Consider the following 23,051-nt stretch of genomic DNA (forward strand, 5'->3'; position numbering starts at 1 on the left):
CAGCGCTCGTAGGCACCGGCGCGCCACGCTTCTCGTCACGGAGGCCACGCGCGTACTTCTTGGCAGCGCCGCTAGAGGGCGCCGCGTGCACAGAAAGAAGCGCCAAGAGACCGGTGGCCACGTGACGCGTTTCTCAGCGTTCGCACGCACCGGTGCACCATGTATTTCGTATGCCACCCAGGCTTCAGGGCGGCGGCGTTAGATTGGCGCCGAGTGTTCTTAGGAAAGCGCGAAAGACGAGTACCGCTGCAGTAGATGCCTCCTAGATAACTCGTTTCGACGGTGGCCGTACGCTATTTTGATTCAATGCTAACGCATTACCGTCGACAGTGATCGTGAGATGGGTCCTATCGAAAAACTTTTTGACTTCTGTCTGCATTGCATTCCTGTATCAAGCTTTCTTGACGTCCTTCGATGCTGTTTGAGGCTAAGACATTTATTACTCTTCCCATCTCCGGCGCGATTACGTCTCAAAATGTCGAAGTTTTTTTGCGTTGATTTTCTTTTCTTTTTTTTCTTTTTGAAATGGCGACTAACGAAAGAATCACTTCCAGCATTGCTTCCCTTTATCTGAAGACAACCGAGATACCTTTCTTCTTTCGAATTTCATTTTAATGCGAATCTCAGCTTTGCATCCAACCCGAATACGCAAGGTCCTTCTATCCTGCAATACGTTACCATAGTTCTACCAGCAAACTGAAATATTTTGAACAAAATATTTGTTTTTACACTATTCTGTCAGTTATACAAGTTAGAAAAGGCACAGTTCGTCTGCCATAGGTCGCCACAAGCACCACTTGTGGCAGAGGCAGTGCGGAGAAAGAGTGAATATTGTCAGATTAGCCTCTGTTGTGTTTCTTTTAAACCTTCTAGGCCGTAAAGCATTTTGTTATAAAGTGGGCGCCTGCACTACGAAATCGACGCTCTCAGACTAGGTACTGCAGTGGCAGAAAAATTCTGAAAAATTTCTCTCTGAAAAATTTGTGAACCTTATAGCATAATTTGCGCGCGCAAAATAGGGCATGTTCATTTTTATGGTTATCTTATTGCATTAGTTATTGTGGTAAGGATTCTCGCGTACATTGAAACGTTGGTGCCGCAAGACTCAATCCCATCACCAATCTCTTGTCACATACTTTGCGCTAACACTGACCACAGTGTTCAACCTGCTACCGATAAGCTGCAACAGCCGGTCAGAGCAGCAATGCAACAAATTTTGGTTGACGTTGCCAATAAAAACAAACGAACAACTGCTACTGACAGCAACGCACCCAAATAGCACAAGGTATCAGCAGTTGTAGAACATGAGATGCCTCAAGCTGGAGCCTTCAAACCAGTGTTTGCCCAAAGGGATTTGTTCACACCTAGGCGCAGACAAGTGCCATTGTTTAAGAGTTGGTCTAGTTGGTTACATTCCTTGTTATACCGCTGTTAATTACTTCAAGTCATAATTTCCTGTGAATATTTCCCCTGGTAAAACAGTGATCTCGTTACACAGTCCGCGAAATCAAAAGTGTAACTCCGCTGTCAGTGGCTTTGCGTTACTACTTAGGGAAGCTCAGCGGAACGAGCGAATTGCAATGCAAGGGCACGCCGGACGATTTCACCATTTTGCAGGAATAAAGAAAGGTTATAACTATCTATGAACGTGGATTTTCCACCGAGTGATCGTAGCTACCAGACATTCAGCGTTCTAGTTCGCAACGACACGACGATAATCGATGAGAATATGTGCTACGAGTCTCGCCGGCCTTTCATCTCACACCAGCAATGGGTTCCTACGTCATACATCCGGACTTACTAATACTCAGAGCAAGACACAACAGTGAAAACGTCACAGCGCCTTGGTAAGGCTGCAATCTGTATACTACGGCGAGATGTTCACATGTTTCCTTCCACGGATGCCTCGAAAGAGGGTGCTGGGAATGTGACTGGCATACGTAATTCCGTTTAGCTGTGACCGCGTTTCGCCAGTGATGCTGCGCCGAGTGTCTCTTTCGCGCCCACCATCTCGTCAGCAATCAGTCACTTCCCAAGACTCTATACGAATTTCCTTACCGCATATCCGCCTCAGAGCATGCAGTTAGTTCTCTAACAAAAAAAATGTTTCGAAGGAATTGGTCATGACACAAAAGTGAAACGCGTATTTTTAGAACCATTCGAAGCTTCGGTGCACATTCACAACTGCAATGTCATAAATGTGCAGTTTTTATTAATTACAGTTTCGCTCGAAGGGCGAAGCAATGACCACGATAACAAGCATGCGAGGCCTGTGGAACTGCCCAGCGTAAACGGGCTTCCAGGCATCATAGGTATATCCGCCGCGACGGTCAGTCCGTATGTGCCGAAACTGTTTCGTTAAAACTCCGGTGGCATCGCGCGTTTTCTCATACACAGGTTCAAAGTTCAGCCGCCGGGCGCCACCGAGCGGTGAACATGGCCACCTATCGAGAACGCCGACTGAGTGTGACAACAAGACACTTCCAAAAACTACCATATTTAGTATCCTTCTCTGGCATATTGTCGACGAAATTACTCAGTGATAAAATAAATGACGCCTAAGTATTCTTCTTGCAATTATTAAACGTCATGAACTGATCAATTCCTTTAAAACTCCGACATTTCTAATCTTTCTATGCGTACTTTCTTAACCACTAATTAGGCACAAACTGGCAGCATGTGATTGCAAAGACACTATTAACCACTAACATATGTACTACCCTTTTAGGTGTCCAGGCTGCTCGGTAGGGTCAGCAAATTTACTCAGTGATAAGATAAATTGTAGCAAAATACTCTCTTCGCAAAATACACGTCTTGATTACCACAGTTTCATTAATAAAGCACACCTTCCTAACCTTTCTATGCCTCCTACTTAACTATTAGGTAGGCAAGGTATCGCCATCTCGCGTATCTGCGTCAAGATGATAGCGCCATGTACGTATTTTACTGGGGCCTCACATAAAACACTTTCGTGTTAAAGTGAAACGGCACGATAGAACAATCGCCCAAAGTGCTGTTCTGGGCCCGCTAAGCATCCAGCTCAGGATTTAATTAGTGCTAACGCAACATTACCACGGCCATCTTGGTTCTCGTCACGCCCACGAAATTAAAACCTTTTTGCATTGTTCTCTCTGGGAATTTCAGTGGCAGTGCATTAGGAGATGCATACGCATCCTTGCTTTGAAGATCTAAAGATCTAAGGAGGTGTAGGATATGCAGCCAATGTCGACCATATGTAGGTAAAACTTATCAACAACGGTAAACCGAATGGCATCAAGTGATGTATACACTTACCATAGCTAACCTTTACTACTGTCAGCACAACGACAACGGTGTTCAACATTGCCAGCGCCTTCATCTTTTTCCCGCTGGCTTGTTCCACCTGTGCAACCCAGCACGCAACTGGTTCCACTACCAAGCAAAGCGATCTTCTTGGGCGCGAACTTATCAGCCTGGTCTCAGTAGCATTGAAAACGTCAGCAGCGGCCCGGTAAACAATGCCAGGGAAACGCGCTTGCTAGTCGTACACATCCCTCTAGCACCTTGTTGACATTGTCAAATCCCATAAAAGAAGGCTGGAAAAAGGACAATGACTGTGACCTCTATAATTGTGCACTCTTGGGCGAGTTGGTGCACGCCATAAAGAATAACACTTACACAATATACAAGAAATGACAGGACCCGGCGCTGACGACAGAAATGACAGTGCATCACCTTGTCAACCTTCTGGAAATATCATTGTAGTTCTCTGTCTTTTATACTATCGACAGCCTGTCTCTTCCACAAATAATTTTTGTTCGACCTTCATGAGCCAGAGCATGTCGGGCCTAACCGTATGTAGGCTGTATTGGCGGTATAGATGTACAGAAATTGCTGAAACATAACATTATAAATGCGTGTTGCAGCTTGTTTTTGAAAGCGAAGATTGAACTCACAAATGTGGTCAATCTTCAGCAAACGCCATCTTCATAAGATCCCACGCGTCGTAGGACGCAGAAGTATTTATGTTGGATGCAGCACGTGGCCAGCTCCACTGCTACAGTTGAATTATTCAGCATTTACGTTCTGCTTGAGCGGCGTTTGAGGGCTTGGTCAGCGAGTTACAGGATATTAGTTATCATTTACCATCGCGACGTGATATCTTTCTTTCTCTAAATTCCCAAGAAAAAAACGGGGCGTTGCCTGAACTGTCGTACGGTACACTTTAAGTACTTTAAGAAAGCAAGGTGCTGTGGCTCGTTAGTCCTTCATTGTAGAACGTGATTAAACGTGGTGGTGACATAGTCACCTAGCCAGCTTGATTTAATCAGGTACAGAATCTTTTCTTAGCATTCTTGTATACACCTCCTTAACCTTCTTTTCCTTCGTTAACCTTCTTTAACTGCCTTGCACCGCCACCTGTGCATCTGCTGCATGGCGTTCTAGCTGGCGTAATAATATGCAAATGCAATGCAACATATTCCCTTATCGACGCTACGCGGCGCGCATGCCTCATCGCGTGTCTCCTCGCGCGCTCAGACGCGCATATAGGGCATTTTTCCGCCGCATACTATAGCAAGCGCTGGCGCGGCTCAGTGGTAGAGCAGCTGACTCCCGCGCAGCGTGCCCTTGTTCGATCCCGGTGGGAACTGGGTACTTTTTCCTCATTCCCAGTGATAGCTCCTACGCACACCGGACATTTCCCGCGGCGGACACCATCGCCAACCGAAACGACTATTGGAATGAGCCCATAACAGCTTACGCTGTAAAAACATAGGACCACACTGCTAACGTTCGGCTGACGCCTATGAAGTGCATATCACACGGGACTAATTGAAACGCTCCATTTTCATGCAATTCCCGCCATATTTATTTTATTTGATGGCAATAAACGAAAGCTCGGCGCTGCGAAATCTGCAACTCGAGACGTATATATTGGCAGGCATACGTGAATGCTATCTCTAGGCCGATTTCTCGGCTGATTCTTTTTTGATATGAGTCCACCCTCGTCATTGTTATGCAAATTCAGACTAAAGAAAATTTCATTCTACGGGCCTCGTAATAATACCACGAAGTTGGCAGTGCAAGTATGAATACATTTGTGCTATAGCTGCACGGATTGCAGCGCTGTGCCTTTTCAAACCGATGGCTGTCGCCCATCTTCCATGGCCGAAGTTTTTGCGGAGAGGCCTTGGAATTTCTTTTATTTTTTAGTTTACTTCTTGTTGACGGATTACGTCCTATTGTATTCGTCGGACTGTACTTTAAGGCTCTCAAGGTGTTTTCAAAAAAATATAGCCGTTGATGTATTTTTATTTTTGTTTCAGTGCTGACACTGTTTTATTCCAAATAATTACAGGAGTTCCTAGTTCGCATTAGGCCCGCGTGAATGAAGTTACGCGATTAGTGCCCGAAAACGTAAACAGTGAAAACGTTTGCATACAAAATTGTTGACAGGATTTCGAAACTCTATTACGCTGCTTTGCATTTGTTGGCCGTGTTGCGCAGATTTAGGTTCGCTGCGATCCCAAATCCAGCTGGCATGGCTCAGCCGGCATTTCGGCTATGAACTCCAGATGGCACACAGATCATACAGTGGTGAGTTGCACTGACTGAAGCATAATTGCTAGCTCAAGTGTGCCCCATATTTCACGTTGGACGTGTGCGTGCACTTACTTATTTACTACAACGTCCAGCATTTTGTACTATATCTGGGGGGGGGGGGGGGGGGGGTCATAGTTACGAAACTTGTGCAATTGTTATATAGTGCACAATGATACTCAAGGTAAGTTGTAGCTACACCGAAATAAATTGGGGAATCATTGCGCAGATCGAGCAAGCATGAAATCATAAAGATTCAAGTAAATTGTAGCGATGCCACTGAAAATAGAGCAAAACAAACTTCTTGTTCTACATGTTCAAAAAGCTAAGCAGAGCACAGGATTAGATTGGATGCTGACAGCACATTCTATAGGCAAGTTCGACTTATAAGTTTGTGTTTGTGTGTTTGTGGAAAGAAGGGCTAATTTATGTGAAATATTTATGGCTCTAATTTTTAGACTTTTCGACGCGCAGACACAAGGCTAGGGATGTAGGGTGTTGGTGAAGGGTTACAAACATCAACCCAATGCAGCATCCTACGGCTGCTTGAAGCAAGCCGTTCGACATTAATCTTCGTCGCTTAGATGCTGCTAAGATAATGGTAGTTACATATGAATAGTGATGGTGATGGTTGTGGTGATTCTGCAGGAGGCACCATTATCATGCCATGCTTGGCCGGGAATCTTTCCTCCCGAGTATCTGGTACGTCGTTAGCAAAGCTGTGTTACCAAACGTTGTTCAGTTACTTATGTGGTGTCGTATGTGCTCACAATGCTTTATCGGATTATACCCGAGATTCATCGTCGAAGAAATGCGTTTCTTTACAGTCTACAGAAGAAAATGTTTCCACATACGAACTTTGATTACTGTTCCAAGCTGGCGGGATTAGCCTGGCATGCTTGGCCGGCAATTCTTCCGCCTGAGATGCATATCATACGATCTTAGCAAAGGTGTGTCACCAAAGGTTGGCTAGTTCCTGATGTCATGCTTTTCCGTCATCTGGATAGACCTGTATATCCACGTAGACGAAAAGGCATTGAGTCATAGCGTACACGGAGATGTCTTGCACACAACGGGCTTTCAAGAAGTAGCGGTCCCTGGTGGGCTTGGAGTAATCAAGAAAGAAGTTTTGCGCAGTGGTGGTTGTCTTCTGGATACAGAACTAATAATCGAAGAATGGCGTTGCACGCTTTCGTTTACCAGTTGTGTTCAAAAAGAAGGTTTGCTATAACGGTTTTATTATTGTATAACATTTTAAGCACTGTCCCCCTCAAAGTAGTCCCCTCTATACTGGAAATACACTGTTCTTATCGTTTCTTCCATATTTGGAAAGTCTTCTGGAACGCACTTTGTTGGATGGCGGCGCAGGTCTCTTGTGGCATTCTCCTAAATCTCATCTATGGTTTGGAAACCGCGGCCTTTCAACGTGGATTTAAGTTTGGGAAACAGGAAAAGTATTCTGGAGGTAGGTCCCAAAAATGCGGTCGATGGGGCACAATGGTGATGTTTTGCTAGGTAGCTGCGTACAAGAAGCGACGCGAGAGCCGGCGCATCGTCATGATGCAACGTCCAAGTCTGGTCTATAATTCAGGCACCTTACTGCGCACAGCATCCCTCACACACGCTAACATTCCCTGGTAGGCTTCCTTGTTGATCATCTGACCGTGTGGGAAAAATTGCTGATGAAAAATGCCTTTGGTGTCAAAAAACACAAACAAGATCACCCTGCTCTTTCGCGGACTCATGCGTGTTTTTTTTTTTTTTTTTTTTTTTGAAGAGGAGACCCTTTGCCCACCCACTGCGACGACTGTACCTTCGTTTCAATTTCATAGCCACAAGCCCACTCCTCATCGCCTATTAGGTGGTTCTACAGGAAGTTTTCATTGCCATTGGCAGCGGCAAGCAGGACCTGGCTTTTCGACACCGGTCTGTTTCTGATCGCCAGTCAACAACCGCGGCACGAATTTTGCACTGGGACGACGTATCTTAAGTTTGTCACTAAAAATTTGATGGCATGATCATACGCTGATGCGCAATTCCTCAGCAACTTCTCAAACAGTTAAACGACGACTTCCAGAAATCACAGCACTATTTCTCTTGACATGGTCATCTTCTGTTAATGTGGAAGGTCGTCCGGGCTTGGGATGATCACTGACCAACATTCTGCTGTATTCAAAACGCTTAGACCATTCATAGCATTGCGTGCGACGCATACAGTCCTCCCCGTATGCTTTGCTAAGCAATTGAAATGTCTATATGAAAGTCTTGCTCGGATTTTAGCAAAATTTCACTCACACACACGAGGTTCTTCAAGCTCTTTCATTGTCACTTAGGCACTACTCCGACGAACAGCTTGTGCTTGTGATCACTTCAGCGGCTGTAGCTCTCCAACTAATGGCCAGAGCAAAACGCGGCAAATAAAAGTTTGTTCTCTAAACCTGCCACTACGCGCGCTCAGCAGCCGCGGCGCTTAAAGTCCCTATATAAGAAAAGTACCGCCATCCTTTGATAAACGCCGCTTCTCTCTCTCCTGTATCTCCGATTGGACTATGATAGCGCGCTCTTTTCACTTCTTTATATTTTCTTTTTTTCCGCCTCAGAGCCATGTTGAAAGTCCTCTGCGCAGCCGCAGTCGCCGGCGGTGGCGGCGGCGCGCGCCCGGCCTGAAAGCTTCAACCTGGACTTTCTAGGTGCGCCACCGTCGACTTGGCTTTCGCAAGCAAAAAGTAAAGAAAAAAGCAAGCGCTTTAGGAGAGGAGGCGGCGGAGGAAAGAGTAGATGGCGGTACTTTTCTTATATAGGGATTTTAGCGGCGCTCTCCCTCTGCTGGTTGGCGTGCAATTAAAAAAAGTTTAAATTGACTTGGGTCCCATCTGGCAGACAATTGAGTGCATTTCGGTGGTATTCACTCAGTGAATGCAATGAAACGCAGTACATCATAGGAGCACCTGAAAAATGTTCGTTTAAAAAATTTGGAGCACGCTTAAGCTTCGTCCTTAAGCGTGGAACGCGATAGCATTCAAAGATCCCTGACTGTTTCTCACGCTTCCCGGCAACTGCTATGTAACCGTAATGTTTACCGGGAAACGCTGGCGGCGAACGCTGTGTATGAAGGCGAGTTCTCTGGTAGAAACGCGGCCTCTTGCGAGGGCCGATCATGGTTGGCGCTGAGCCGTGCTCCCTCAAGGGCTGCAGAAGATAGCGCCAACCTTTCCCTTTCCCTCAAGAACCACTTATCATCATCATCATCGAGGGCCGATCATGGAGGTAGTGCAAGGCCACGCCAGAAAAAATAACGTTATTTTGAAGTTTCTGATACTGTTTCGCACTTTTATTATTGAAGTCTCAGAAGATTTAACAAAAAAGGCATGCGCTGCAGGTATTTTGTTTCATGACATCTGTTTGTGGGTTGTCATTCTCATAATTTTGAGGAATAACTTTGTCGTGAATGTAAGGCAAGGTATGCGCAACTTTAGTGATCGAATGATGTGGCAATATAACCCGCATATACAGCACGTCATATAGCAAAGCGTGGCATATACATATACCTAAATATATACGGAAATTTTCACTCACGGGACTCCAATGCCGGCGCCGATATCGACGCCGGCACCGGATTTTGTGCGACACGGGGTCCTTAACGTTGTCGCGTTAAAACACTGGCGAATTATTTCACTGGTGGAGCGTCTACCATTCTATTGTAGCGCCCACCAACGCCGCAACGTGGAGACGCTACGGCCGGCGCTCTCAGCCGGCGCCTGGTACCGGCTGCGAAAGACCAGGAAAATAAAGATGAGCGGCGCGTGCTCGATGCACAGGCATGGCTTGAGCAGTTCCGTTCTAAAAGCCTGCTACGCTGGTCCTCCTGTTCTGTCGCTCCGATGCGACCCATCGGTTCCCGACACTATCCAAATTTCTACGCTATTTTATCCCTAATATTTGGGACTGAATAGCAAAAGAATGAGCCCACGTGCATGGCTTGCTAGTTGGCCCGAGTAATGGCGGCTTTTACGGTCACCGCGTCTTAGTACAGATGTGCACAGCGCGCACAACTGTCAGGACGTCACCCCATACACTTTGCACTTAGCGTTGCCTTGAATGAAAAAGAGAGAAATAGAACAAAAATAAGTGAGGGGAGCCTAAAAAGAAGAGAAAAGGGGAACACTGCGCACTCGCAAGTATAGAGACAGCACGACTGCAGACGGTTGCTCGAACCGGTGCAATTCGAAAACGCAAGCAGCATGCTCATAATTATCGGCGCCACCGTAATATGTGGCCATGTTCTCAGAGTCTTCGCGTCTGAAGACATTATGCAGTCGAACCGCTTTAACACATCTACGCGTGCGCACAACAGGTGCTTGGTGGTCTCCTGTTATCTACAATAGACGCGTGGTCCAAAAGCAGCTGTGTGATGATGTGGTTTTCTTTTTTCCACTTTCAAAGAACAGGCGTTTCATTTTTATGTAATATGTTTCATTGTTTTGCAGGCTTAGCTGAATTACGTTGATGTCGCAGTTCCTTCATACCTGGATCGTGTACCATAGCACACACTCATAGCACACAACATGAAGCGTTGCTGATTTTTATAGAGTACGTTATTTACGTCATAGCACAACAGTTGGTGCCAAGCTCTCATCGGAATGGCATCAGGCTTCAAATCAGCTGAAAAGCGTTCAGTAATTTCTCTACCATTATTTCACTATGCGCTTAGATCAATGACATATCTTCGATTATTATTGAAAGATTGCTGCGCTACGGTGGCGGGGATACGCAATAATGCGGTGTATGTCCTACTAGGTGCAAGGTCACGCTGTAAATCTGCCTGTTATATAGCAGTGTAAATGTTTGGTGAGAAACGTAAATATGCCTACAATTGACATCTTTCCACCCTACCTCCTTGACTATAAACGTTCCCTAGCCATCCACAGCTAACTGCATTTAACTGCAATAGTCAATAGCTTTAAATCTGCGTAGTTAAATTGGAGCGCGGTTACCGGCTAATGGAATCATAAACTAAATACGGAGTGCTGCGGTGATTATTGAAAGTTGAATAACAGTGCACCGTTATGGACAGCTAAGTATCACGCTCAGTTTCAACGTTTGAATAATTCTTCAGTGCAGATAGAGCTGTCATCATTAGGTGCTATCAGTTGTGCCCCCTCCCATCCCATTTCTAAAACATAAACTTAGCAACGGTGATCTAAATAGATCAGCCGTATTCAGCTGACCATGATCAGGATCCGATTGAATTCTGCCGTTAATTTGCGAGAACATTTCACTTTGGTGGGATCCCGCCTGCAGTTTTTACTTTGGGACCCCTTCCTGTATACTACTGTCTATGTACTAATTTAATTATCAATAAAAATGAACTAAATTGAAAGAAATAAGTCAGACCAGATGTCCTTATACTGCTCTATCAATATTCCGGTGTTTTATGGGGATTTCAAACAACGCGTGGAGTGACTCTCTAGAGGTGTGACATTCATTGCAGCCTTTATTACTGAAGTGCACCCATCGGAGCTAACCGTGTTTTTCTGCGTGGTTGAGATCTAGTCGAAGAAGGCGCGTTGATCCAGAGAAGGACAAGTCAGTTCGACTGGTTGTTAAACCAATTCGACATTCGCAGACTTCTGACAGCATACATCTTCTTTCCTCTCGAATAATGCTATGACATGAAAAAAATATTGACTTCGAAAGAGCAATTATATACGTAATTTGCTTAGTAATACCCATACCTCAAATGTCGTTGATACTCTGCAAGCTACCTTTTCTCCAGAAATATATTATCTTTTGTGCCACCCAAATCAGCGAGCTCTGGCCCATACCCTAGGTTCTTCCATACCATACCTGCCCCTTGCTCATTGGCAGTGCCTATCTTTCACGGTGCAGCTATCGTTGGCGACGACTCGTGGGAATACAACACAAGTTTCATAGGCACACATGAACGCAGCTGCTTTCTTCAGTTTACTGTGCGTGGAAGCGCAACGTCAGGCAGCTGAGCTTATATAAGGTTACAGGTTGGTGCAAGCGTCTCCTGGCCATGACGAACTAACTGTACAGCGCTGAAGTACGAGACGAGGACAGATGGAAAAGAACAGACAGGACAAGCGCGTTTCTTCGGTCCTGTCTCCGTATGTACTCGTTCTTTAACGTTGTACAGTTATTTTCTGCACTCAAACTACCTGTTCGAGTGCAGAAGTCTCGTCGTATTAAATGCAAGCATTTCTTAGAGAATACTAGCCACTTTGACAGTATATATCTATCTATCTATCTAGCACCCTACGTCATGGTGCTCTCACGGTCGTTTCGTTAACTTGGCATGTACCAAAACTGGCATAGTATGACAAGAGTGTATGACGACCGTAAATGATAGGTCATGACATGCGTGTCATGTAGATCATGAAAGAGCCACCTATGTCTTGGTGCTTTCATGATCGTTTCGTTAACTTGGTAGGCTCCCCGCACACTGCTTCGCATAACATAGATTCCCACAGGACGTTGGATCTGCCGGTTTTTTATTGCGATAGCAATTACATGGGCACTTCTACCGGATTTCTGCCGTCGCCGTCGCCGTCGCCGTGAGGTTCCCTATAGATAAAATCTTCGCCGCGCGCCGTATGCCCGAGCGGAAGCGTGCGGGGACGCGCGCTTCACGGAGAGCGAACGCACTCAATAACCCACGCGCAAGCAAGGAAGCGGGAAGCCAGCGCCGGAGGGAGCGCGGGCGCACTTCTACGCTGCCAACAACCGCGCTCGTCGCTCGTCCGCACCGTCTCTTATCTCCACACGGCTCTGACCTTTATGCGCCGTGCATTCGCCACTCAGTTTCCGTTGAAGCGATAGACCGCACGTACCTTCGCCCGCTGCGGCGTATATACGCTCGCTGCCAGCGTTTTGACAGTCGTTGTCTGCAGTCGTTCAGTGTGATCTATTCCTGTTTGTTTGTGCGCGCTCACACCACGCTTGTTCATTCAGTTAGTAATAGTCGGGCCACATTTTCCAACGCACGCAACACATGCAATGCTGCCCGGATCGGCAGTGCAGCACTACAGGTGTGTCCCTTCGCACGCGCTGCCCACGGGAAGCGCTTCTCATCAACATCACGGTTTCACACGCGCCTTCTCGTGGTCATCGAGTCTCTCTTCATGTCAGTCTACTTACGCCGCAGCACACCTGCTTACTTAATCAGCTCATGTTTACTACAATTCATATTGCTACCAAAGCCGCTCACCTTACTTCGTATGACATTGCTGTGTTGCTATCGCATTCATTGCTTCGCCCTTAGGGCGAAACTGTGACATTTTTTTAGGGGCGAAGCTCCTTATGGCGGCACCCGTTCCGTCCCCGTCGTAGTAGTAGTAGTAGTAGTGTGTAACCAGTCTGAGAAAAATGAGAAAAAAATTCCGAAGTTGTGTCCGTAGCGCGGAATCGAACCAGGGACCCCTCGCTTCCGAGCGCGCGGCGTTAGCCCACTACGCCACGAAGCTTTTTTTTCTTTCTTTATTGCCTTTAACTACGCCACGAAGCGGACATGGACAAATGCACCACGATGGCTATAAATACCCAACATTAACGAAAGGCCGCGTTTCTAGCGCGTTTCTAACGCGTTTGTGCTAGCGCGTTACGGCCCGTGTAAGAAGCTGGTGTAAGACGCTGTGGCCTCTCCACCTTACCTTCAACGCGTTTCGAACGCGCTGCCCAAAGCGGTGGCAAGTCAAGTTCAAGTCGAGGAGCGTTTATGAATACGGGGGGTATACTCTCTCAGCAGTCATGTGATGGCGTCGGCAAGCGCGGTGCACGTTCCGGCATGTGTAAATGGCTGCGTAAGACGCTGTGGCCGCTCCCCCTTACTAGAGAGTACTGCACGTTTCTAACGCGTTTGTGCTAGCGTCCCCTTAAGCGGGAGATCCGATGATTCCCTCCGGAGCTTCGCCCACTCATCATCATTCACCTCGTGGATCTGCTGTCAATTTTTTTTTAAAGCGAAGCTTTATAAGTTCAAGGCGAAATCATATATGGCTATTTGAAATCGCCTGTGTACAGAAAACTATCATCATCAGCATTGGCTCAAACGTCGTCTTCTTCCGCAGCTGGCTCATTGGCACCCCTCGGGTTGCGCTCGTGCTCGTTCTCGGCATGCGCTCGTGCCACGGCTCTCATCTTCGTCGTCGTCGTCTTCTTCCACAGCTGGATGCGTTGCCACTAATCATTCCAGCGTAGAATTTTACTTCTCTTCTGTCATCGTAATAGGGAGGCCATATTTACAGCGGTATGAGCCATTGATTAAGAGGGTATGAGCCATTCTTTGTCTTACTAAACGAACGTGTTTGACTTTTGGAGCAACTATTTTCGAAGAATCGACAAGCGGCAATGGCGGGCGAATGCTGCTAACCACGCCGCCGACCAAACTCGATACATCGAACGCAAGCGACAACGGCGGACTGCGGGCTTACCATCAGTGACGTCGTTCTCTGCGCCGCAGCTGAACGTGTGTATAACCTCAGAAATACTCTTTAATGAACCCTCGGGGTTAACCCAGTCATAAACACCGGGGCTGCCCGTTTCAGCTTCGCTGGTTAACCATCTTCACGTAGTGGAAGGGCCGACGAACTTTTTTTCCACCCGAAAGTTTTTGCGTTGCATTTCATACACTAGGGTTCCACCTTGCCCACTCAACTGAGCAGGCTGTTCCGCCCCACTAAACCGGAAGTCAACCAGGTTCCTTTTCACAGAAAACGGGGGGTCAGTAACGAGAGCACACTGGGCGCAACCATAATCCACTCTCAACTGCAACCAGATCTATGGCTTGCTCACCTGCTCAAAAGCGTTGATATAGTGGCAGCACTTAATTTATGAAGCGTGTTGCACCGGTAAAATAAAAAAAGCATGTTGTCGCTTTGCAGCGTGAATTATAGAAAGATGTACATCTTGTCAGCGGAAGCGTCGAGCTCACTCAGCAGTGGCGTCTGAGTGAAAGGAAAGTAAGTGGAAGGAATGCTCTATACCGCAAGAGCACTCCCATGAGTGCGAATACAAGCGTGGGATGAAGCTCTTGCGCAAAACGAAATATACTTGCGCCCAACGACCCGCATACGGTCATGTTGAGCGCAGTGACACCAGCATAACTGCTTTCAATCAACCTAATATCTCAAGGCACCGTTCATTGAGCTAAATCTCGAAATTCGCACCTCAGCCCCCTTCAAATTACCTCCAAGGTAAAGAGGGCGAGATTGGGCTATCAGGGTTGTGTGCCTAAGCAGCAAAACTTCTTTAACCTAGCACAAAAGTATTGGACACAAATATTAATCGGATACTTAAGAGAAGTCTACCAGCACTTTAAGAAAGGCTTCATTCATCACCTGTCCGGAGAGCAACTGCATAAGGATCACTGATCTTAACCGAAAGCAGCACAAGCTGTGAAACCCTTTAGTTTTGGAGTGGTCTGTTGGATATTGGCTCCCAGACTCACTTTATCATATCTTAGGCTTGCTTTCGCAAGCAATAGATGAAGCTAACAAGTAAATAATCCAACCCATTAAAGCAAAGCGCAGTTCCAAAATGGGTAGGGACTGTACCGGAGTTATCCGATCGATAATTCAGAAAAGCAATGGTTGTCAATTTCTTGGCGATGAGCGATGGCTAGTGATACATTGTACCCTCTGTAAACTCTATAAAGCCCGTAGCATTTCTGTAAATAGAGCATTGATGACCACCTACCATTAGCGACTTCTTCCATTGTATTTTCAACGCTCGTGTCACTATCGCTACATAGCCACTGTCGTGGTGGCTATTAGTCCAACAAAACTTGTGATTTCATCGCACTTTTCATTACATTTGCCACGTCGAAGTCTTGTGTACTACTAGTAGTGTTTCCTGAATTGTACTGATCCAGAAAGTATACTTCTATAACTAATAGGGCTGAACTATGTGCACGAAGAAATCGCACTGATCTCATCCCTTCGCATGCTCATGGTGCGCGTGGTTTTATAAAGCGTAAGAGAAATAAACGCCCCTCAGCTTCGATCGAATTTGAATTCTCTCGATTCGGAAGCCGGCGCTCCATTGAATGTGCCATCAGGACTTCACTTTTTTTTATTTATTAAAAATATAGGTGCACAAAATACATTGTTGGGCCGCTTGGCAATGAACTAATCACATACACGCGCACAGTTACATGAACTCAATGCCAAAATTTGGGGTAAGAGGACCTACGCGCGCCAGGAAGAAAGAATGCCAATCTGCGATCCATTCTCACCATGTTGCGAGCATGTACTTGTGCAATACAAAATACACATTACTCTCATTCTACTCTTTAATGCGTGGCACGATAGCTACAGCTGCCCGAGCGAAACTTTATTGGAATTCTTAGTGTCCATGTAGTTGAGACATATCTCTGCGTTCAGTTTTGACATTTGCGCCAAGAGCACGGCATCTTCCTCGTCTCAAGCGAGTGCAACACTCCGTCGACAAATGGAAGATCTGTGCTTTAATGACTCTCATCCACTATTACCTTCGATGTGAGTTGCTTGAGAAGCATTCCACTGCTGCAGAACCACTTCGGACGTCGGAAGTGCCTCATTGCTCATTAAAATCTCAGGTGTAGAAGAAGAATGCTATTAAAGATCAGTGACTACTTAATTTGACGTCATTTACCGCTCTGCGTAGTCGAGGAAAGATTGCAGTGGAAGCGCGTCGGAGAACATCGAGAAATGTACATTGGTGGACAGTAGTGGCCGCCAACTCGAGGAGGTATCTTTTCACACCGAAATAATCATGGTAACGGATGCTGAAAGTATGATAGTCTTTTATATGGTGTTTATATTTCTACAATGCCTTATTATATATTAAGGTATATACTATAAATGATGCGATGTGATTGCGTTATTTACGCCAGTAACAATACAAGGCATACGAACTAACTAGGTGTCTTGAGACTAACGGAAGTTACAATAAGACCACTCCCCAAATGTGCGAATGTAGTGCGGACCATATCTTGTATTTGTGTGTCAATAAGCCTGTACTCTTTCAGGAGACCAAGATTTTTCTTCTGCCGCACACCTTTGGGTCCCCTATAGAAAGTTGCGCTTTCCAAAAGTGCGACAAAAATGCACAAGCTGATGCGATGCATGGGTTTGATTACGTGGTTGCAGCATGTGTCAAATGATTCAAACAAAAATTAGTGATATCTGCTACTCTCGGTTCTATTTTGACAACTGTTATGGAGCAGGCTACTGCACATTAACCTGACCTGAAGTGTGGCAGAAAAACTCTCTTTAAGGTGCTGCTACTGCTTTTTCTAGATAATCATTTAAATCGTTCTCTGAAGAAGCCACTGCTGTTGACTGAAACGTGTTGACTGTACATGAAAATGTATCTGGTACCTGAGGTATTCACCATAAAGACTTGTTCGCACATAAATAGCTTGTGCGCAGCGTTCACAGCACATTCGAAATTTGGTTACTTTGATCATGAGTAAGCCGTATGACACGAATAAATGTGAAGCCATGAACAGTATATACCTGTTCTCATTATGTGAAAATGACTATATATGACTTTAAAGATAACCGCGTGCCATGAAGCTTTTCTTCTTTGCAGACGAGTTCCTGAGACAACAGCAGCATGAGCGCTTGAAGGCGGCGCTAACATGGCAAAACAACTAAGCTTCTAGGCGGTGGATGCATCATGTTGGCTCCGGCAGGTCATCACGCTAACTAGCCTTACCCACTACATCTCACAAATTGCTACTTACATGAAAAGCAGTTATTCAAAAAGAAGTCGATAAAACCTTACCAAGCTTTTAAAAATTTGGAGGAGGGCATAGAAGCACCGAGTGCTTGTAATAAACAAAACGATAGGGCCCCGAGGCCACATCAATGGAACGGGTACTGTTATTGCTAAAAGAAGGCATCCTGGTATTTGTAACAGGAAACATGCCACAAGAAAGTTCACAAAAATGATGCCATTAAGGTTAACTTTATCTCATAATATTTGCGTGTCTTTCTCAACTGCTAAAACCAACCGACATCGCTTTTCGCGCTACGAGGATCCATACGCACATCGCCATTTTCAATCATTAATGCCGATGCCTCGCGCGCGATACTTTAAAAAATATTAGCACTTCGTGATTCAACTGCTCTCTAGATATATCAGAAATGTTAACCAATGGTATTGAAATGGGAACTTATTAGGAAAAGTTTCTAGTGTCCTTGGCCATTTCTTAAGAGCAGTGCTCACCACCAAGCTTGTTAGTCTAGTCTGTTACATTTAACTACAGTACTGTAGGCATACAAGCTCCTTTCCTACCAACTTTTAAAGAAAATAGGGCTGTGTACTAAAGAGAGCCGCCATCATACAACAATTAGAAGTCTGACGAGACCAACTGGCTTGGTGCCGGCATTTCAATCCTACAGGGGGGTGTTTGCGCCATGGTTTGTTTGCGTCATGGCGACCACCCAGCTACATGGTACCAGGAGTCCAGACTACGGTCATCAAAAGCGTAATTTTCTTCTGCTGGCACATTACCAACAGGCATTTTATGCTTCACACCAGTAACACCGCCTCCTTTTCCTCCTCCTCGTGCAACTTGAATCTGCCCTTGCTGAGCGTTCTGGTCAGCCAGAGAGGTTGGTGAAGACGGACTCTCACTCTCCATGGCACGGCGCTGCTGAGCTGGCAGGTCATCCACTGTCCCCATGCGTTGGCCCCAAATATTTGTCATTGGGGCATAACTGCTGGGGTAAAACATTGGATATCCAATCGGTATCACACTGTGTCCATAGAATGGTTGTCCTAGTGCATCGTAAACTCCATAGCCACTTGGATAGTTTCCAGCTGAAAGCTGACCAGTACCTACTACGGGCCAAGAATACTGAAATAAGCTGCCTGCGGAAAACATATTCGGCTGGCCACCGAAAATGTTTCTACCTAGTTGCATTCCTGAGGGAAAAATGGTGTAGCCTGTGTTTCTTTTTCGGTTAGTCACAACTCCGGCCGTGCTTTCTCCAGTTTTTATGCTTCCTGTACCAGTTTGCTTCATGCTACCGTGACGCGTTTTCAAATCTGGTCCTGTCAAATTTTTAGGATGATCCTTGGAAGCAACAATGGAGCCAGAAAGAGCAGCAGAAGTCTTGGCTTTCTGCAATTCTGGAAGGTGTGATGGCGGCTTGTTTTGTTGCGTCCTATTCTCTGTCATGTGACCATGATGATTTTGCGAGCCCACGCCTGTCGAATCTGTCTTTTCTTTTTGTTGATTTTTGGGAGGAACAGTGGCACTAGAATTCAGAACCGAAACCGTTGCTCTCGGAAGCCTTGAAAGTGGCTCGTTTTGCTTTGTCGAATTTACAGCACCAGGTTCTGTCATGCTACCATGATGCGTTTGCGAGGCTTGGCCTGTCAAATCCGTGTTTTGGTTTTGATTATTTTTGGAAGCAACCGTGACACTAGAAAGAGGAACAGAAGTCGTTTCTCTCTGCAACTCAGGAATGCTTGAGAGCGGCTCGTTCTGATGCACCCATTCAATCCTACCAGGTTGCGTGATGCTAATGTGACGCGTTTGCAAGACCTGGCTTGTGAAATCTGTGTTTCTATTTTTATGAGCAATGGAGGTCACAGTGGCACCGGAACGAGGAACAGAAGCCGTTGCCGTCTGAAATTCTGGAAACCTTGACAGCTGTTCGTTTTGTGGCGTCCAATTAACCACCTCAGGTTGAACTATACTGGCGTCAGGCGTTTGAGAGACATGGCCTTGGAAATGCGTGCTTTGTTGATTAAGGGAACCAAAAGTGGTAGCAGAAAAAGGTGCAGAACGTTGGTCTGTAAAGTCCGTGCTTTGTTTTTGTTGATTGGGGGAACCAAAATTGGGACCTGAAAAAGTAACAGAAGCAGTTTGCCTTTGAAACTCTGGATGCGTTGAGAGCGCACCGTTTTGTGGCGTCCAGTCAAACATTCCGGGCTGAGCCACACTGACTTGGCGTGTTTGCAAGCGTTGGCCAGTGAAATCCGTGCTTTCTTTTTTCTGATTAATGGAGGCAACAGTGGCACCAGCGAGAGGAACCGAAGCCACCGATGCCTGAAACGCTGGAAGCATTGACAGCGGCTGGTTTTGTTGCTTCCAGTCAACGGCACTAGGTTGCGCCAAGCTACTTTGACGGATTTGCGCGCTTTGGCTTTTGGAATCCATGCTCTCTTTTTGTTGATTAAGGGAACCAAAAGTAGTGCCCGAAAGAAGAACAGGAGCCGTTGCTCTCTGAAATTGTGAAATTCCTGACAATGGCTCTCTTTGTTGTGTCCAATCAACGGCACTAGGTTGCGCCATGTTACCACGACGCCTTTGCGTTCCTTGGTTTGTGGAATCCATGCTCTCTTTTTGTTGATTAAGGGAACCAAAAGTAGCACCAGAAAGAAGAACAGGAGCCGTTGCTCTCTGAAATTGTGAAATTCCTGAAAAAGGCTCTCTTTGTTGCGTCCAATCAACGGCAGTAGGTTGCGCCATTTTACTTCGAAGCATTTGCGCTCCTTGGCCTGTGGAACCCATGCCCTCATTTTGTTGATTAAGGGAGTCAAATGTGGCACCAGAAAGAGGAACAGGAGTCGTTGCTCTCTGAAATTGTGAAATTCCTGACAGCGGCTCTCTTTGTTGCATCCAATCAACCGTACCAGGTTGTGCTATGTTAGCACGACCTGCTTGCCAGCCTTGACCTGTGAAATCGGGGAGACTTGTGCTTTCTGCTCGTTGATTAGTGGAAGTAACAGTGGCACCAGAGAAAGGAAAAGAAGCAGTTGCCCTCTGCAACTCTGGAAGCCTTGGCGATGGCTCATTTTGTTTCGGCCAGTCTACGGCATCAGGTTGAGCTGTGTTGGTGTGACGCGTTTGCCAGCCTTGGCCTATGAAATGTGTGTTTTGACTTTGTTGATTAAGGAAACTAGATGTAGAAGCAGAAAGAGGAACAGAGACGGTTGCTTTTGGAAACTCTGGATGCGATGAGAAGGCCTCGTTTTGTTGCGCCCAATCAACAGAGCCTGTTTTCTGCCCTATGCCACCGTGAAGCGGACCTCCTTTCGCACCTTTTACGCCATGGCTTAATATTTCTATTTGTCCAGGAGAGTTGTCATTGCTCACCGTTTGGGATATTAAGTGCCCACCGAACGGCATGCCCTTTGCGCTAGCGCCTCCAATATTCGGAAGTTCCCCTACTGGTGTTCCGACACCGGGAATACCACCTGGAAAGCCATTTCCGCCTAATTTTCCTATGTTAGGAAGTTTCCCCACTGGTAGTCCGACACCGGGGATATTGCTTGCTCCTTTTATGCTACTGGGTAGGCCTCCTTTTTTACTGCCCCCTTTCTGCAATTGTCCTTCATCGGGAACCCAATTCTCAACTACCTTCGACGACATAAGCCCTTCGTCACCTTCCTGACCTTTGTTTAAATCAGGGATGGCGTCAGTACCTTGTTGCCCTGATAACCAATCATCCATGTCAATGTTCTGACCTTTCTCGTCTGGCAGGGCTCCAAGTCCTAAAAGTTCTTGGCCATCGTGAATTTTGTTCCGCTGACCAGAAGTACCCTCGTGTTTGCCTCCCAAAAACAAATCTTGGAGCAGCTGTGAACCTTGACCTTTTGTATGACCCAAATCTCCTAGAGAAGGAAATTCTTTAGTGCCCAGAAACAGGTTATTGCTTTCTTCAGGCGCAGATTGTTTCAAGCCAGCTTGCCCCTTGTTCAAGCCCCAAGTATTGTCGCTAGCAGAAGCTCCCTCTGCCTCAATACCTTGCCCTCCCTCAAGGGTTTCATCTGGGTTCAGCGCCGAGGTTGGACCATTTTTGTAACCGAGGTTTCCAAGCGCAGGGAATCCTTTAGCGCCCAGATACAAGTTATTATCGTTCTGTTTAAGTATGGATTCTTGAAAGCCATGCTCGCCCCTGTTTGAGCCCGAAATATTGTCACTACCTAAAGCTCCTCCTTTCTGGCCACTTTGTCCACCCTTAAAACCGATTTCGTCAGGGTTGAACACTGAGGCCTCACCATTTTTGAGACCGAATTGTCCTACCGAAGGAAATCCTTTAGCACCCTGATACAAATCATTGTCAGGTTGTTTAGATGCGGAATCCTCCAAACCATGTTGGTTCTTATTCAAGCTCCAGAAATGGCCACTGCCCGAAACATGCCTTTCGTGATCACTTTGGCCCCCATTGAAACTAACTTCGTGTTGACTAAACTGTGAGCCTTTTCCAGCTGTCTGACGCAGGTTCCCGAGGTTAGAAAACCGATTCACATCGAGATACAAGTCTTCGTCCATTTTATGCTGGCCCTTGTTCCATCCCCAGAAGTTGCCGTTTCCAATAATTCCGGTTCCTAGATTTTCTTGACCACCCTTCACGCCAATTTCTTCCTGACCGAGATTTTCTACTTGACCTTTTTTCTTGCCCAAGCCTCCAATGGGAGGAAATCCCTTAGTGTCCTGATACAAATCGTCGTCGATTTGTTGAGCTACCGAACCTTCTACGCCAGGTTGACCCTTGTTCCAGCCCCAGATGTTGTCACTGCCCGGAACTTTTGCCTGGGCATTTTGACCACCACTGAGGTGAACTTTTTGTTGATCCATTTGCAAGCCTTGCGCTTCCTTGTGACCCAAGTCTCCGAGAGGAGGAAATCCCTTGCCGCCAGGAAACAAGTCATCAATTTTTTTAGGCCCAGACTCTTCCCAGCCATGCTGGCCCTGATTCGAGCCCCAGAAACTGTTCGCTGCCCCCCCTTTTCCTTTAACACTTTGGACCCCCTTCACTTCGGCTTTTGCGTCAGAGCCTTTGTCTTCGTCAGGGAAAGTACACATGGATTCGTGTATGCACCACACGCGAGTGCGAACGGTGCCAAACGGTGCCCTGAGGACAAAGCCTTTCTTGCACGCACAGCCAGGTCCTTCGTTTGTCTCTGAGCAGCTGTCTTCGCGAGCCACGTTGCACACGCGAGGGCAGCGTTCGCGGTTCATCTCGAATGTCATGTAAGCTGGACATTTCGGCGGGCAGGCCTGGATTGGGACGCAGGGTCCTTTCTTGTACTTCCTGCAAGTAAAAGAAGAACGCCAGATTCAGTATTGTTACACCGTACTGTTACGTCATAAACTCGTCCAAAGTAATTAGGTCCACTGCAGCAAAAGAAACCATTGTCTACTTCAAAAATGCGGACGGGGCCATCCATAATGATTCTTCTTCAGCATAGTAGCATTGCAACAGTGCATGGTATTGAATGACTGCTTAATGATAATATTTTCACATCACACATCAACATATCCATTATAAGATACGTCATAACGGGCGCCACCAAAATATTACTGCTTACCTAGGGTTCCTCACGTTGACCTAATCAAAGCGCCCAAGTTTTCTTGTGTTCTGCGCCCTTATGAATGATCCCCGCTATTGTGTAAATGCAATGGCAAAAAATGGAGAGGTAAAACCCGCACTACTCTTAACGTT

The 23,051-nt window shown here is 46.3% G+C and overlaps 1 protein-coding gene across 1 annotated transcript in view; it reads right to left on the minus strand.

Moving 5' to 3' along the window:
- Positions 1 to 16,348: 16,348 nt before the first annotated feature.
- Positions 16,349 to 23,051, minus strand: part of LOC119463813 (uncharacterized) — a 32,926-nt gene continuing 26,223 nt past the window's right edge. The window contains exon 3 of the mRNA XM_037724636.2: positions 16,349 to 22,640. Within this exon, the coding sequence (XP_037580564.2) occupies positions 18,020 to 22,640 (4,621 nt within the window). The 3' untranslated portion in view covers positions 16,349 to 18,019. The remainder of the gene's footprint in view (positions 22,641 to 23,051) is intronic.

The sequence above is a fragment of the Dermacentor silvarum genome, chromosome 9 (assembly GCF_013339745.2).
Source record: "Dermacentor silvarum isolate Dsil-2018 chromosome 9, BIME_Dsil_1.4, whole genome shotgun sequence".
In the NCBI taxonomy this organism is placed as follows: domain Eukaryota; kingdom Metazoa; phylum Arthropoda; class Arachnida; order Ixodida; family Ixodidae; genus Dermacentor; species Dermacentor silvarum.